This window comes from Dipodomys spectabilis, unplaced genomic scaffold (genome assembly GCF_019054845.1).
Source record: "Dipodomys spectabilis isolate Male_0828 unplaced genomic scaffold, ASM1905484v1 ptg000024l, whole genome shotgun sequence".
Classification (NCBI taxonomy): Eukaryota; Metazoa; Chordata; class Mammalia; order Rodentia; family Heteromyidae; genus Dipodomys; species Dipodomys spectabilis.
Window position 1 is genome coordinate 29,131,929 of NW_024870701.1, and position 19,309 is coordinate 29,151,237.

At 35.3% G+C, this 19,309-nt stretch overlaps 1 protein-coding gene across 1 annotated transcript in view; it reads left to right on the top strand.

Annotated features, from left to right (window-relative positions):
* The window catches only part of Dcc (DCC netrin 1 receptor), a 992,977-nt gene that overhangs the window by 797,106 nt on the left and 176,562 nt on the right, over positions 1-19,309 (top strand). The window contains exon 13 of the mRNA XM_042675181.1: positions 10,243-10,384. Coding sequence (XP_042531115.1) covers positions 10,243-10,384 — 142 coding nt within the window. The remainder of the gene's footprint in view (positions 1-10,242; positions 10,385-19,309) is intronic.

A 19,309-nucleotide genomic window follows, 5' to 3' on the forward strand; every position in this document is an offset into this window, starting at 1 on the left:
AGATTTGTGTTAATCCCAAAGAGAGGCTCTGACAATCGGAGCAAGCGTCATATTTTCATGCAAAATGTTGAAGTGGAAAATGTTAAGGACATGTTCTGTTTATCTGCGCAGTATGTCCTTTGTGAAAACATTGACTATGACATTGTTTTTAATACAGCAATTCTATGGACACCTGGGTATTTATGATCTGGCTAGATGGTGTACATTGTAAATTATGCTATGGGCTGCCTTCTGCACTACCTGAAGATTGAAATTGAAGAGAACAATTCCATTTACTTCATTTGTCAAATTTCTCAAATCTCCATTCTAACAGAACATCTCTGCAAAACGCTTGGGTTTCTGGGAGCAGCCAAGCTGTTCAAATGAGTTATGTGAAGCTGACCTATAATCACACCTGACATTTGAAACTCAAATATTTTCTCTTATTTCTTCAACACAATTAAAATATTTAGTCTCACTTCATTTTAGGAGACATAAATAGCTATGTAAGTACTCTGTAATTACTGTACATTGTAACAAATGACCTCATAAATACATTGTAATGTCCCATGTAATTACATGGTAAGTCTTGTCTTGGCTATGGCTGCCCTGAGATTGAAAGCCTGCTGGTTTCAGAGATTAATTACTTAGGGCCTAATTTGACACTTTGCATCAAGATATGCCTTTGTTAAATAGCCACTTCTGCTGCCTTAGAAAGAAAATGATTACCTAACAAGCTCTCATTTCCTTATGTAATATCAGACCAGCTGTATGTCTTTAGGTCTGAATATTTACCATGCCTAAATTTTGTTGTACGTCAAAGCAAAAGCAGGGCATGGCTCTGTGCAGAATTAGGCTGATGTGCAATTATATTCCTTCCATCAAACATAAGCTAGATATTGCTTTCTTACAGAAATTTTAAAGGCTCTGGTTCATTACTTTAAGTATATTTGGACTGTAAATTGTTGTAATAACTATAATATTTAGAGTCTAATATTTATGAACTAGACTACTTGGGTTTCATCTTTTAAGAACCCAAGTTGAGATGCTCATTTTAATTCATTTTAATGAATTAATGTTGGAAAAAACCTTGAGTTCCAGCATTTTTATATCTTAAGTGAAAGACTTTGCACTTGGCATGAACCAACGTTTAAACTCTTTTTCTCTTTAAATCTTTGGGATAGTTACACATTATTTACAGTATATTCTTCTTTTGCTAAAAACAAACATCAGAACTCCTGTGAGATAGAATATTTGATGAGATTTACCAGACACATAAATTAAATAGGTCCCATATATATTTCTATGCATATGTGCTTTTCTTAACACTAGGGGATTAATCTTTACCTAATCACTAGTGTTTGTTCTATAGCGGAATGGGTATGGAAGTTGTTCCAGAATTCAATTAGTCTTAATCTCATCACTACAGTGGATGATCACTCATCTACTTCTCACTCTTTTCTTCCTAGACCCCATATCCTCACTTCTAAATAACACAAGAAACGAGTCTAAAAATGTTACTTTTAAAGCATATAAAATACGACTTAACAGATGACCAAATTGCCTGTCTATATGGGGTGCTTGTGATTCTGTGAATAGTGTTACAGTCAGGGCCTCACAGTAAGGATTTAGAAGCCTATTTGATTCTGATTTTCTGATTCAGGATTTCTGCACTGCTATAATGAAGTGAGCTGTTACTGTCTTTTTGTTACTCCATTTTTTTTTTCTTGGAATTGTGAAGATTGAGCGCTAAGAATTTGACTAAAGGAGCAGAGAAATGTGGTGATGTGTCTGTTTTCTAACATCAATTTAAATGTAGCTCAGCTTATTTTAACTAAGAGACATAAAAATGTGATACAGAAGAAACGGCATATTCCAGATGACATTCTCACTGTGTATAAATTATATTTTTAAAAACTTGAGATGTGTTTTTTGGGTGCATCTCTACAAGGCAGGTGCATGGGATTCATGGATGTGGAATTTCTGAGCTAGTGTTAGGGATGCATTACTATGCTAGGAGGAAAAAGGCCATTAGTAGCATTCACTCATAAAGAATGGCCCCAGTTGCTAAAGAAAGGGAGTGGCAGGTAACAGTAGTGCCTAATGGAAAGGGTCAGAAAAGGATGAGGAGTCATTTCTGGTGAGGAATCCAAGGGTCAGTACCACTTGCAGGATGGAGTAGGCAGAATGAAAAGATTGAAGGGCTCTGCAGTGAGGTCTCAGTTTCACAAGAATTACCAGCTGCTAGAGAACTCAGTCTCATTTGTCTTAAAGATTAATCAAAGAAAGGAAACACTCATGAGGAGACCAGGTACTGTCCCTACCCCAGCGAAACTCTGGATTAGCCCTGGGACCCAAGCCAAGTGGATTTGCAGCATGTTTGGAGGTTGAGCAGTCTTGAAGATTGCCTATGTTTGGCTTACCTTATAGCATCACAAGGGGCAGGCAACTTCAGACACTCTTTGCCTAGCATAGACAAAGTAGGTCTTACTCAATACCTAATAGTCTAACACATACTAGTAATAAGGATGATGAGGGTCCCAAAAGGCAGACAACAGAATCCAAGTACAAATGAACAAATAGTTGTATTATTTCAGTCATGAAAGAGGCTCACTGGGGGTTTGCTTTCATTTTTCAGATAAAGCAATGTGTTCTGGCCTGAATTAGGACATGCCCATAAAACTTTATTGACTATCAAATATTATTTGATTTTTATATAAATATGTTTTTATGATAATGCAAATATTTTACTCAAACTGTATGTAGGCAGGCTGTACTCTGGCAATGTGTTTACTAACATGACTACATGTCACCCTGAATAACAGTCACCTACAAGAACTCACGAATGTCAATTTTATTATTCTCTCATCTTCCTAACATCATTTATTCACAAGAGATTATTTATTTATCATAGCAAAGGAAAAATACGTCAATCCAAAAATAGCATATAAAAACAGGAGAAAATACAGATGATGAGAATTTTTGTTAACTTTTTATAAAACCTGTACTTGGTTAGTATGAAAGTTTATAGATTTATGCAATGAAAAATTTAAATGTGTTAAGTTTCTATAGCTTGTAAAGAGGCAAAACACTTTCTGGAAGTTGTTAACAAGTTATGCATGTAATCAAGTTTGAAATACTGGTTGTCAGTAGACTGATTTCCATTCTGGCATCTACGGAATATTTATATAGTGGCTAGATAAACACCAGAATTTAAATTCTAAATGCTGATATTTATTATTATGATTTATATTTTTTATTATTATGACTATATTAAAAAGACAATTTACTGAAAGTTTTGCTACTGATATAACTTATTCTAATTAATATAAATAATATATCACCATAGTCTCATTTTGTTCTATGATCTCTGTGCCTTGATACTGGGGCCTGGATGCTGCCCTTGAGTTTTCTATTCAAGGCAAGTGCTCTACCACATGAGCCATATCTCCACTTCCTGCTTTATGGTGGTTAATTGGAGTCTCATGCTTTCCTGCCTAGGCTGGCTTTGAACCTTGATCCTCAGATCTCAGCCTTCTAAGTACCAAAGACTGATTTTAAGAGGATTAATTTTCAGTCAACCTTACTCCAGAAAATGCATTTTCATCTACTGAGTTATTTTATTTCTGAATCCTGATTCACTTTCATTGAGTTTTTCCAGCTTTATACCAAAAATGCAGTAAATCACCAAGTCTTTAGAAATCTGTCTGCAAAACCATCGAGGAGAACCTCTTTCTTTGTCTACATTCCTCTAATCTCCATCCTCTTCATGGGTGAAGGTTCTGTTGTCTATAATAAGAAATATGAACAGTACTCTTTACAGAGAAATATACTCAAGAACTCTTTTTTTTTGGGGGGGAGGGTCTGGTCGTGGGGCCTGGCCTCTGGGCCTGGGCACTGTCCCTCAGCTCTTCAGCTCAAGGCTAGTGCTCTACCACTTGAGCCACAGCACCACTTCTGGCTTTTGTTTTTTTTGCTTATGTAGTGCTGAGGAATCGAACCCAGGGCCTCATGCATGCACGGCAAGCTCTCTGCCACAGAGCCACCTTCCCAGCCTCAGTCAAGAACTCTTCACAGAAGAATAAGCATTAAAAAAGTGACATTCAATGTTGCATCTCTCTTACTGTTTCATTTCTCAGTTGGAAAGGTGCATAATTACTGGGTCAACAAAAAAAAATCATTTGGACCATGTTCTGGATATTGTGTATGGTCTTGCTTACTTCCTTCTTTCCCACTTTATTTCATTTTTGCTGTTTTATCAGCTTACACTAGTGCACAAAATGAACATCTGTAGCTATAATACTGTCATACGTGTGTACAACGCACTTGGACGTTTGCTCATAGCCTTCTCTTGTCCTCCTCCTTCCTTCAGGCGGTCTTGGCCAATCAACTAGACCCTCTTCTATTTTCAAATCTTTAAAAACATCTAGGTTCCACATATGAGAGAAACATGGATCATTTGTGTTTCTGAGTCTACCTATTTACCTAAAGAAGATGAATTTCAGTTTTACACATTTTCTTGCAAAGAACTCAATTCATTCTTCTTTTGGGCTGAATAAAACTCCATTCAATATATACACCATTGCCTTTATCTATTGACTTGTTAATGGGACTGCAAGCTGATTTTGCAACTTGGTTCTTTGAATAGTTTCCCAATAAACAATGATTCAACTTATATTCCTAATATCCATTTCCATCTTACATCTTCATCAGAATTTATTGTGTGTCAACAACGTGACATTGTAGGTTTGGGGAACTATTATCTATAGTTATAGTCTGGGCAATACACAAAATAAGTCTGAATTAGGTAAGAGGTAGCAGGAATTTAACTAAGAGAACAGCTAGAGAATGCAATGCAAATGCATTCATGGACATTTTTCAATATCGTGAGAACTGGAAAATTCATTCTCTAAACTCCTCCATATAAGATTCATATAACCAAGAGTAATGAAAAGAAATATTGAACAGTCTCAAATCAATATCCATTTTGTTTAAGGATGTTTAGATTCCTTCTTTGTTCCAACCAAGGAACTCTTAGCTGTCACATGACCTGATTTCCAATAGTACTTTCAGACTCATTTCTATGGCAAGTTATTCACATAACACCATTTCTAAGGCTTCTTAGTGGAATAAATAAATGTGTTTGGAGAAGACTTAAAATGGGCTTGTCTTTACCTGAAGGTTACTGTAGAGAAAGCAAGACAAAATGTCAGTGTGCAATGATATATGTCAAGTTAAAAATAGAAGCTTATGAACTGTGGTTTTTCAGGAAAAACATTGGTTTTGGACTTGTCTTTATTTTTCTTCTGTTTTCTCACTACATTTGTGCATCTACAAAAAAAAAAGTAATGAATTAATAAGAGCCATGGAAAGATAATTCTCTGTCACTGAGCTGAACAAGAATATCTCAGTACACAAGTTGACCCATTGGAACAATAATACTCACAAGACACTATGTTGAAAATGAACTTTACAACTTGGGAGAATGGGGAGGAGTTGGGAGGTGGGGAGGGAAGGGATAATAGGAGAAAAACAAAAGAGAGGGTAACAATGCTCGACAAGAACTGGACTCATTACCTTACTCGTGTAACTGTAACCCCTCTGCACAACATCTTTACAATAAAATAAAAATAATATCTCAGTCAGAAAGAAATATGGACAAGTAAATCCTATCATTTAAATTAGAAAACTTCACCATCGTCTACTCCTAGCATTTTTGGTGGGTTTTTTTTTTTGGAAAAATAAATCAGATTATGGTTATTAAAGAAATAGAATAGGGTTTTGAGGATGTTAAATTATTGATTCTTCCTTTTTTCCTAACCTGAACAAAAAAGTGATATTAAATTGTTATTTAAGATAGGTGAAAGACTAATTTCTCCCTCACAAGTAATAAAAGGTCCAAAAGTTAACTCATAGCTACTAGAATTGATTTTTTTTTTCAAAATCAAAGGCCATGTGTTAAGTACTTTTAATAAAAATCATTACCAGGCTTGCCCTTAAAAGTGAGGTTGCTTCTTCAAAAGACTGCACTCATAAGTGGAGATTTTAGTGGTATGGAAATGGAAATGAAATCTGATCATCTAAGTAGTGGTGCCTTAGGTCTCATATAGGAAATAAGATCTACCATTAAGAAAAGAAAATGGATGAGTGCTTTCATTTACTTCCCCAAAGAATGTAATCTGAGGTATCCAGCTGTTATCATCTGCAAAAGAAGACTAAAACGTTTGATGAAGGGAGTCCTTGCAAATAGATAAGATAGTATAAAAGACGTTCATAAACTTAGCTTCTACTCACAGATGAGGATGAATAAAAATGAGAAGAAGCTACTTCCAAAGATGAATAATAATCATTGAGGGGGCTCACCTCCTGGAGCATAGAGTGAATAATTGATTCTATTAATTAATTGCTACTAGTCATTGACAGGAAGGCATTGGCTATGCGGGAATCATTTATGCAATCACTGGAAATCATGAAATATGATAAAGGAAAATTATAGCCTGTCACAAACTATTACTCATGTAATCATTAGTATAATTAAGATTGTCAACTGATTTACAATCATTTGGTAGCCATACTAAGCACAATTATTCTCCCCCTTGCAATACATACATTGAGCTTGAGGTCATTTATAACAGAGAGGTAACTCAGCAAAGCCATGACAAAACTTTTACTGGAATTTAGAAGGTTCTACCTCTTGATCTAAGGTTCAGCATTTACTCTGGATTCATTTCATTTTGACTGTTAGGAGTTAATGAACTGTGATTTGAATATTTTGTTAATCCCAAGTACATATTTTTTTATTGTGAAAATACTATACAGAGGGGTTACAATTACATGGGCAAGGTAATGAGTACATTTCTTATCAAGCATTATTGCCTCCTCCTTTGTTTCCCCTTCCCATCCCTTCCCATCTTCCCCCCCCCCAACTTTCCCCTCTCCCCCCACCCCCGGCCAAAGTTGTAAAGTTCATTTTTCGGCATAACGTCTTGTACATCTCATTGTTGCCAAGGACATATTAAGAATAAACAATCACTAAATAAATTAGGTGCTCAACATCTTAAAATTCCTTTGGGAGACAATATTAAATAATAACTATATATGCATATATATGTCAGGTTTGGACTAATAGCACCTCAAAAACGTGCCTCTATCACTTACTGACTACGTATTTTTAGATTACTCAAGCACTGTGTGACCAATTTTCATGACTGTGTGTGAACACAATTTAAAAATTAATTTAATTTTAATTAATAAAACAATTCATAGAATCATTGTGAGTACAAACTATAATTTATGGAGAATGTATAGACATTTGCCAGATCTATAATAGGTTACAAAGGACTAAAAAGCCCAAGCCCAGAGTTCAAGCCCAGGACCGACAAAAAAAAAAAAAAAAAAAAACTCTATAAAAAAAGGACTAAAAAGTATTAACAAATGTTTAATTTTTCACATGTAAAGTGACACACACATGAATATACATATATGTGTATGTGCATGTATGTGTGTTTATAAATTACATCAGTGGTGCCATGCTTTTCCAAATATGTATAAAAACTTAAGCTGGTCAATTTTATGTAATTATATTACTGAAATTGTTAAAATTAACTTGCTGAGTAATACAATTTGCATATTTGCATTTTATAAATTGTGTATTTTCAGTACTACTATTAAGCCTCATTATTTGCAAGTTTTTGCTAAAACTTGAAGTTCAAGGCCTTGAGTTAAAGCACTAGTACCAGTAAAGAAAAATCTTTTTAAAAAAGATAATAGTAAGTTGTCTAGGTACTTAGCAAGTAATGTGCAACATTAGATGGTATTTATCTTCTTTTCCAAAGATTTATTGGATTATTTGTAGATAGTAGCTATTTTATATTAGATTAGGGAAAGTCCTGTCTTATCTTGGCGACTCTGCTACATGACTGGAAAAAGTCCAAAAGGCTGTGGGATGATTGTACTGAGAAATCAGGTGCATGATTTTGACATTCTCCTTTACACTCATTAATGTGTATTATGTGCACATTTGAAAAGAGTTAAATAGCACCACAGACATATAATAAAAATCAAGAGCCCTTTGCTTGTGCAGTTCCCCTTCCCTAAAAACATGAGACTTGATCATTGTTAGTTTTTTTCTGTTTCTCTGGCACTTCACCGGAGTTTCTCAATAAGCAAGCACTCCTGCTCATATCTCTTAGCTCATCAGTTTCACAGCTAGTTCTGACATGATTCTATTTTCATGTCCCTGACCTTCTTCCTCTTCCTCTCCTCCTACCTTTCCTTCTCCTTTGCCTTCTTTGCAGGAAGCGTAAGTAAACTAGAGTGAATCTTCTTCTTCTGCCTCCTGAACTGCTGAGATTCAAAGTGTATGCAACAGCACAGAGTCTGTTTCATTGTTTCCTAACTTTAAAACTTTGGTGGGAAGCCAAATAATTATAGCTACTCAAAAGGCTGAGATTTGAGGAACTGGGTTCAAAGGCAACCTGACTACAGGAAAGTCCATGAGACACTTACATCTAGAAAACCACCAAAAGCCAGAAATGGATCTTTGGCTCAAATGGTAGACCACTCACTTAAGAAACTTTAGAGATAGTGCCCAGGCCTTGAGTTCAAGACCTGGGACCAGCACCAAACAAATAAACAAACAAACGTAAAAACACCTTGTCAGGAACCTGTTAACTGATGCATACATTCTTATTCCTGATTATAATTTATGTGAACTTTTTTATCATTCTAGAAACATTTGCCCCCAAGCTCAAGCTCTAATATTTTGCCATGATATATATGTGTATATATGTATATATATATATATATATGTGTGTGTGTGTGTATATATATATATATATATATATATATATATATATATACAGAGAGAGAGATAGAAAGATGTAATTCTTTTTGTTAATTATGTGAAACATTATAGACAAGAGCCTCAAATTTGCAAGTTCTCCCAATTCTGCAAGAGTTTTATTAGGAAGAAGGAAGATATTTTTGTTGTTGTAGTTGTTAGTGTTCTACCTACTAGTTTTTTCTGTTTTTTTTAATTGACTTGTCATATTAGCAGAGGTTGGAAACCTTTAATTTATTAACTTTTTCTCAATTCCTTATATTTCCCTATCAAATTTTAGAAGGCTTATTTTCCTATATCTTTTCAAAAAGTTATTGAATTTGTAATTTATACTATCAAATTGTAGCTTCTATAAACTTAAAAAATATTTCAGTATCTTGTATTTTTGTGCTACTGAGGGTATTTTCTTTTTGTGTATATGTATGTATATATAAACACATATATACATGCACACATAGAAAGAGATATAAATATATAGTTATATATTACACTTCATTTATATTTCTTACTAGAATTTCCTTCAGGTCTCATTACTTTTCTTGTGTACTTTTTTCCTCTAATTTTTATGCTAAATGCTTTCTAAATAGCGCTTATGAAGTGCTGATCTCACTGTTCCAGGATAGGTTGTGAATGCTTTCTCTAAGGAAATGTCTATTCCCTGTGGATTTGGATTACTTGACAGGATTTCATCCTGGAAAGCATCTATCTGATGGCTCTAGGTATTGGGTGGAAAAAGAAGACATGAATGACTCATGTCCTTGATCTAGTAACCCTTATGTATTTCTAGGCCTGTGGTCTGTCTCTGGGCAGGATTTTCACAGCACAAAGCTCCAGCTACTCCAGTCAGTCAGCAAGGTTTGTCTAGGACAGCTCCCTGGCTGGGAACCTGGAGTTGACCAGATCCTCCTAATACCGCTTTAACTCCTTGTTTTAACACCAGGACACATTCTTACCCTCCAAGTTATGTAGGAAGTGACGATTGTTATTCATGCCTTTTTTTTTGGTTTGTTTTTTAATTCATATTTATTAAAAATATTTAGATTTTAGCTTCTCCTTTTTCTTCAATCATCAAACCTCCCTCTGATTCATGGCTTGCTTCTATCTCTCTCAAATTGTGTTCTAACTCTTTGTCCATCAGATGACCCATTTGCAATGTTTTGCCATCCTTTGAGAAGGGTTTTAAGGAAGAGTTAGTAATGTATGCAATCAATCCTATAAAGTGTATATACTTTCTTAAAATAAGACAAACATAAATAAGAGCTGTTCTATGATAAGAATGGATTTAATCTGGTTCTGGCAGGGAAATCCATAATATTTCTTAATTCTCCTTTCTTTACACTTGTGTTTGGGCCCCTTCTTTGATTCTGTCTTCTTGCCCTCTTTCTCACCAGGTATCTTAATTTATGTTTATTATTTTACAGAGTATCAAAGTAAGCTGGCTTCCTCCTCCATCAGGAACACAAAATGGATTTATTACCGGCTATAAAATCCGACACAGGAAGACAACCCGCAGGGGTGAGGTGGAAACGCTGGAGCCAAACAACTTATGGTACCTGTTTACAGGTGAGTGTTCGCATGACACAGTCTGGCAAGGTTTTGATGAATTAAATGCTTCCAGGATGAAATACATTCTCACTTCATAGGAACATTGTTTGTTTGTTTTTTCCTGGCAAATGACATTTATTAGCATCAACAATAATAAACTTTCCATTTTTATTTTTATTTATTTATTTTTTGTCAGTCATGGGGCTTGAACTCTGGCCCTAGACACTTTCCCTCTGCTCTTCAGCTCAAGCACTCTACCATTTGAATCACAGCGCCCCTTCTGGTTTTCTGGTGGTTAATTGGAGATTAGAGTCTCAGGGACTTTTCTGCCCAGGCTGGCTTGAACAGTGATCCTTAGATCTCAGCCTTCTGAGTAGCTAGGATTACAGGCAATAGCCACCAGAACCAGGCTAAACTTTCTATTTTTAACTTCATATGTTCTATAATGCTTTAGCTACATATTTTTTGTCTCAATCCTCATCTTCATAAAAGAATCACACATTAAATGCTATAATATTGCTTTCTCAGGATTGATGCTGCTGTAGTGCTTATTTAAATCACAACTTTCTAATATCCTCTAGTATCCTGACTTCAAGTTTAAGTTCACTTACTTCTCCTAACCCCAATGAACAGTTTTAGGATACCGTGAAAAATGATGGATTGAGGATACAGAAAAAAATTATTCTAATACCCATAAATATAGAAATCAGTCTACTCTCATAGAAATATTGGTCAAATTACAACTCAATTAAAACTCTTTTTTTTTTTTTGTCGGTCATGGGACCTGAACTCTGGGCCTGGGCGCTGTCCCCCAGCTCTTCAACTCAAGGCTAGCACTCTACCACTTGAGCCACACCTCTACTTCCAGCTTTTTCTGCTTATGTGGTGCTGGGCCTCATGCATGCGAGGCAAGCACTCTACCACTGAGCCACCTTCCCAGCTTGCAATTAAAATTCTTTATGAAACTGAGCCAAACTTTTATGAAAATACTATATATTTATATTTTGCAAAGTAATTAATAGTTTGTTTCCTTAAATATTGGAATCAGTTCAGTTCAGTTTCCCTAAAGCAGACCTTGGCAATACTCTCAAGGTCACACCTTTGAAGGTGAACCTATTAAAGTTTGAATGATCAAGCTGGAAAGTAAAGAGGAGAAGAAGAGAATCAGACAAGAGTGGTATAGCTTCTGAGTTTTCAAGACAATATCCAGCTTGCTAAATATCCTAGGGTATCTTTTGAGAAGCCTCAGAAAATATTAGGTTTTACACTCTATGGCTGAACAGGAAGAGTGTGTGACTTTTCTTGTTTATCACTGGTCAAATTCTACTGAAATGTAGTTGGCTACTGTAGAATTTCAGGCAGGCCCCTGCCTACCATAGCCTCTGGTGAGTGTGTGCAAGTTGCATTCTCACTTGTTCATCATCAGTTTATGTGATGGTCACATGATCCTGGTAAGAGGAAGACTTAGAGTTCTACAATCCTATGAGTTACAGGAAGTATGGCTGGAGACTTGAGTCAGAAACAACACAGCAGTGGCTCATGACAGTGATTAGAAGGTGAAGTTGGGCAAATCAGGGATGACACACACACTGGCTTCCTAGTAATAGACAAACTGTTAAACTATCACTGCAAAAGAGGAAATAAAGGACTAAATACTCAGGAAAAATTACTTGGGAATAATAATTGTCACATACACCTATATACAGATTTTATAAACCTCTTGCTCAATGTGTAATCTGATATTTCAAATGGACCTGTGGGGTGTTTTGTTTTGTTTTGTTGCTTTTTTTGTTGTTTATTTGGAGGGGGAATCTATTTTTTTTAATTCTGATTTTTTTTGTCCATAAAATTTAACATAGTGTTGAGAGTGCTCTAAGATAAATTAATTAAAAATTGCATTGCCTGTTTTAAATCCAGAAAATAATCTCCTAGGATAGTATTATTGAATCAAAAAAAAAAGTAAATCATTGTACTGTAGTATTTTTAAAGCTTTCAAAAAGGAACTAGAGGCATGATTCAAGTGGTAGAACAGTGGTCTTGATCAAAAAAGCCAAATGAGAGAGATCAAAACTATAAGTTCAAGCCCTAATACCAACATACTAAATTAATTAATCAATTAATAATTAGTTCTTTAAAAAGCCAAGCTCCTAAGATGGTTTTCCTCTTCCTGTTGGGATAATAGGAAGAAGATAAAAAGTGAAGAGGCCAGACACAGGTGGTTCACGCCTATAATCCTAGTTACTCTGAGGATTGCAGCTCAAAGCCAGTCCTGGCAGGAAAATCCCTGAGACTCCTATCTCTAATTAACCACCTGAAAACTGGAAGTGGAGCTGTGGCTCAACGTGGTGGAGTGCTAGCCTTGAATGAAAGAGGTCAGGGACAGTGCCTAGGTGTTGAGTTCAAGCCCCACCACTAACAACAACAACAAATGCTGCTTAGAGTACTTAGTATAGCATGTAACTTCTTTGAGTGAAATCATCCATTTTAAAAACAGTTCTAAAAATGAGTTAATGTAATTCCTAAAATAGAATATTGAATTAGGGATAAAGCTGAGGATAATTTAATAGGCCTCTGTTTCCCTCTATTCTCTCTCTCTGACAGAGATTTGAAGCCTTAAAATGGTCATTATTTTCCTTCCTCAAATGAAAACCACTAAAAAGGATAAAATAAACTAGGATTATAAAATGAGTAAAGGGTAAACATTATAATAGAAAAACTAAGGACTGGATCTTCAACTCACAGAACTATAAGTAGCCAATAAATATGATGAAATGTTCAATCCCACTGGTAAATAGAGAGATGCGAGTTAAAATGAATAAGCATTTTTCTTTGATTAAAGTAATAAAAGATAAAAATGAATGATAATACCATAGCCTAGAAAGCTGAAGTGCAAACTCTCATATACTATTTTGGGACAGAATTTTCTACTGCTTTTCTAAAAAGACCAAACACACACACACACACACACACACACACACACACACACACACACACACACACACACACACATTAGGTTTATATTATATATGCTTTATACAGATATACATATAAATGTATTTGGGCATGTGTTTTCATTTTCTTTTTATTCATAAACATTCAATACAGTTTTCCAACTTCTAGGATTTAACAAAGGGAAAAATGGTATTTTTGTAATATTTTAACCTAAATATATGCTTATGGTAGTAGTATTTTTAGAGTGAATAATTTTTGAAAACCTAAACTTCCAATAAAAACCCCAGCTATAATAATATCATCAAATACTCTGCCTATTGAAACTGATACAGTAACACTATGTCAAATCCCATCTTAAATATTTAAAACATATTACTAAGTGGTAAAATATTTGTGTGTGTGTGTATGTGAGGGAGAGAGAGAGAGAACAAGAACAAGCATTAATCTTTTCACTGTTACACTGTATTCACTATTAAGTTGGCACAACGAATCAATACATTTTCACAGTTCAGGAGGCCAGAAATCTAGAAACAAGGCATTAACAGGGCAGGAAGCTCTAAGGAAACATCTCTGGTTGTTGCTAACAGTCCATAATGTTAACTTCACTTGCAGAAGCATTCCTCCAGTCTCCACCTCCACCTTGGTGCCATGTTTCTCTCTACACAGCTTCCTGTCCTCTCCTTTTCCATAAGGACACCAGGTCTTTGATATCGGCTCTACCCTAAATCCATAAAGAGTGGATCCTGAGATACCCCAGCAAATTCCATGTAGACCTTGTGTCCAAGTGCAGTCATATTCTAAAGTTCCACTTATCCGTGGATTTTTGTAAGATGCAATTTACCTCAAAACAGATTCCTTTTATTAGTTCTTCAACAACAGTCATGTTGCATCACAAGCCTCTAATACAATTTACTTATTTAAAAATTTTTGAAACCCTCAAGTCTACATTATTATTCATCTAAAATACATGGGACAATTAGAACATCTAATCAACGTGAGGTGCCTATCACTACTCCCGCTCAATGTGATTCCATCCAAAGCAATGGGGTGAAGTAATTAGCTTATTACCTAGAATGGCTCACAAAGGCTCATTCCCATCTCTGTAGATTTGTAAAAATCTAATTTTTAACTTTGATACTTATGCTCACATGCTTCTTTATTTCAAGAGTTACAAAAAATGCATTTGGGGATGAACACTTAATCTAAGCAGCTGGATTTGTAACAATTCCAGATAATTATAGCAAAAGTCACGGATAATATTTTTCATTTAGAATAAAAGCCATAGGAACACAGTTAATGAGTATTGTTCTACTCTTAATTTTTTTTGTAAAATGTGGCTCGGCAAAGCTTCTGTCTTTATTTTATTCCAGGACTTGACTTCTAAAACATCTTTAACATTTCTAGATATCTTGGAAATATTTTTAAAAACAGTAGCACTCCTAGATATATATTAGTTATTGCAGATAAGGGAAACCATGGGACTTATGTTTCTTTGGTTCTAGCTTACTTCACTTAATATAATTTTTTCCAAGTCTTTCCATTTCCTAACAAATGGGGCAATGTCATTCTTTCTGATGGAGGCATAGAATTCCTCTCTCTCTCTATATATATATATATACACATATATACCCATATATATGTATATATATGGGTATATATGTGTATATACATATATATATATACATATATACGTATATATATGTGTGTGTGTGTATATATATACCTATACACCACATTTTCTTGATCCATTCATCTACTGAGGGGCATCTGGATTGGTTCCATATCTTAGTTGTGGTAAATAATGCTGCAATAAACATAGTTGTGCTGGTAGCTTTAGTATGGCCTTGTTTGTGATCGTTTGGGCAAGCAGAGAGGTAAAAAAAAGACCAGCTATGTACATATGACCATATAAGCTGATGCTAAGCAAAATGATCCCCAAGATAAGGACACAAAAGATTTTATCTTTCTTGCTGTTCTTTTTAATGTACTTATAATGTTCTTTGTGATTTTTTTTTGTTTCTTTTGTATGTTCTTCTACCATGGTATAACCCCTGTTTTCACTGTATTTGATTCTGGTGTCCTGCATCTTGTATATATGTTTTTCTAATTTGGGGAGGGGAAGAGAAATAACAAAATGCTGAAATAAGGATACAGGATGACCCATTGTAACAACAAGATGTTCAAGACACTATGCTGAAAATGAACTTTACAACTTTGGGGGTGAAGGAGTTAGGGAGGTGGGGAGGAAAGGGATGTTAGGGGAAACAAAGGAGGGGGTAAAGATGCTTGATAGGTAATGGACTCATTACCTTGCTCATGTAAGTGTAACCCCTCTGTACAGTATCATTACAATTAAAAAACAAAACATTAGCACTCAGCAAGTACTACATGCTGGGCAATTGGTTTAGTCTTTTCCCTGGTCACCATTACATTTTGTACTATATTGAAGTAATTGATTTCTATATAGATTTATAGCAATTTAAAATGAACAGAATTTGACCCTACATTTCCAGTTCCAGTAAAATACAAGGATATATTGATATGGCTGTGTGAAGTATATAAAGGCCTGAATGTTTTGTGTATGATAATCAATAGTCAATTGTAAGGAATCAAACTGATTTTATATAAGCCTCTGTTACACAGGTGGCTTTTGTTTTATATGTGTTCATACCTACCTGGATAATGAAGCATCTGCAATAATTTAAAAAATAGTAATTCAGAATGATAAAGAGGATTTTAAATCCCTGCCATCAGTTTTATTGTAGGAACATATGTCACCTAAATTTAAAGTCCGTTTTTAATTTCTGAGTGCTCTTCAGTAAAGGTTGTTTGAAAATGAATTTAAAAGCATTGTCATATTTTATGGACAATATAGAATAAGCATAAAGATAAACATGCATTGATATGTTATGGACTGAAAAATTGAAATGATAGCATAATTTTATAACATTCTCAGCATTAGGAAAGTAAAGGAAATAATGTTGCTTTACTAATATACCATCTCTTGCCATATCTAACAAATTAGAGAGTAAAAGAATTATAGAACTTCAAAGTTTCTTAGAATTAAGGATAGTCTGGGCAGAGGTAATGTTTCAATAGAAGAATTTTTATAACAAAAAAGTATTATTAGTTATACAATATTTCATTTGTTTACTTATTTACTTACTTATTTATTTCTGGTGACACTTGGGTTTGAACTCATGACCTTCTACTTGCTACAGACTCTACAGCTATGCCTCTGGCCCTTTTTGGCTTTAGTTATTTCTCAGATAAGTTCTTGTATTTTTGCCTTGGCTTTTCTTGTGTGTTTCCATAGTGCCTTATATCAGTTGCTGATACTGCACTTTAGAGCTAGCCTAGACTACTACTACACATGTAAAGAGAACTGCGGAGTCTCTAGAGCCCAGCTTAGGCTGGGGAGATGCATGATCTAATTTGTCTGTGCTTTATTAGTGTCATCTCTAAAATGGTAATAACTTCATATTGTGTAAGCAAATCAGCACATATCAGAAGAGCTAATGACAAAAATCACTGCACACAATCACTGTAATGATGTTTGTTATCTCTGCATGTATTTGATGCTTGATTTTATGACTTGTGAGTGATAGGTCATTTGGTTTCCACAAGAATAGTACAAGGTAGAAGTGTGCAGTGCTAAATAATCACTTCACATGCGAAATCGAGATAAAAAGAGCTTTGAGAACATCTAAGACTTCCCTGCTAGGTATCCCTCACAGAATCGAAGTGGAGATATCTTCAGTCTACACTTCTGAAGGTGGTGTCCCAATTGCCTCTCTGAAAAGCCAAAATGCCTGGTTCTGCTTATCACAGTGTGTGATACTTACCTAGACAGAGGAAAAAGTCACAGATCTAATTCAACTGAGGAAGGATTGGTTGGGAAGACCCTGAATTTAGAATCCAGAGATAAATTTGATTTTTTTGGAAGATTCCCCCTGGATAAAGCCTAGGAACTATCTCTATGTTATGATGTGATAAAGTGAAATCTAAGAACATTTCTAAATATTAAACATTTTGTAAATGGCTTCCTCCCATTGGTTTCTCTTTCTAAAGGCATTCTTCATTCTTTGATTTAATTACAGTTCACTTTGTGGGCTGTCTAGCATTGCGTAGGTCATTTTACTTGACATTATTTAAGATGTCCTTTACTAGTGGGAGATTCTATATTCAGATTTTAACTTTTTTATATATAATCTGGGATTTCTATATGTTCATAGAAAAAGAAGTTCTATAGCTGAGATGTACAACAGAATAAAATACAAAATAAAGGTTTATATTAAAAGTAATGCATAGTAGGTGGGCAGCAGTGGCTCAGGCTTATAATCATAGCTACTCAGGAGGCTGCAATCTGAGGATTAGAGCATGAAAGCCAGCCCAGGCAGGAAAATCTGTGAGATACTTATCTCCAATTAACAACCAAAACGCCAGAAGTAGATCTGTGGCTCAAGTGGTAGAACACTAGCTTTGAACAAAAATGCTCAAGAACAATGCCTGTGCTCTGAGTTCAAATCTCAGGATCAGCACCAAAAAAAAATCCTTAATTAATTAAATAAATAAACTATAATAGTTAAAAGAAATTTGGTAGGATATTCAGGGTGATATAGGTCACAATATGGAGCTCAAACTTCACATCCAATATGATAGAGAAGATACGAAGAGCTGCCTGCTCCCCGTTACATATGCTAAGCCAGCTAAGACTCCACTGGGAAGATAAGCATGAGATAGTAGATTGTCTCTAAACTTCTGTGTATTGTTAAGCTCAAGTTATTAAGAGCGTCTGTGTTTAACTCAAAGCTAAATTACTGGCTGTCATATCCTGAACTCAATCCAAACATAGCAAATATTAACAGGAGAAATGTGCATAAGAATTTAAATAAATGATATTACAAATGGTAGTTTCTGTAAACAACTTGATTCAATGTTAAATGGGTGGAGGAAATAGAATTGGACATTAAAATTTTTCATTCATATCACAGAAATATTGCATGTGTTAAAATATCAGCCATGGTTAGATCAGAAAGAGGAGAGACAAAGAGAGAGGAGGGAGGGAGGGAGAAAGAGGAAGGAGAGTTAGAATCAAGAATTAGGTTAAGGCACAGGCTGGCATCTCCCAGGGTGGACTGGACATGGAGGAGCAGGTGCCTCCACTATGGACTTAAAACTTTCCACTTTACTGGATCTAGCCCACTGCAGTATCCCTGACACTGTCTGTGAATGAACTTGAGTCCCATCTATAAAATACCTGCCCTGTCACCATCTTGACTAGTAACTAAATATCTAGATTCTGTAGAGCGGCCAAATTGTCACTAACAGCCTTACAGTTCAGTCATTGCAAAGAGAATTGACATCATAGTCTACCCATTTTGAATAAAAATGAAATTAATATAGGCCTAACATAAAAGAATACATTAAACATTTCAGAACCAGTATGCAATTCATATGATGCAATGGTGAAGTGAATGCAATGGTGAGGTGAATGTTTCTACCCTAAGTTCTCCATTAACTGGTTCAAGAGGTGTGTGTGTGTGTGTGTGTGTGTGTGTGTGTGTCTGTGTGTGTGTGTGTGTGTGTGTGTGTGTGTGTGTGTGCCAGTCTGGACTAGAACTCAGGCCCAGAGTACTGTCCCTGAGCTTCTTTTGCTCAAGATGAATGCTCTACCACTTGAGTCTCAGCTCCACTTCCAGCTTTTTTTGTATTTTAGTGGAGATAATCTCACAGACTTTCCTGCCCTGGCTTCAAACATGATCCTCAGATCTTAGCCTCCCGAGTAGTTAGGATTACAGGCATGAACCACTGGCTCCTGGCTATTAATTGTTTTCAATTTCCTAGCATAGGCCTATAATCCCTCAATCTGAGTAATTAGTGCATATGAAAGTATAGAAAGTAATTAAATGTCAGCTCAATATCATGTAATCTAACGGGAATGAATAAAACCTACCTGAGGGAAAGACAAAATCCTTAAGTTCCTAAAAT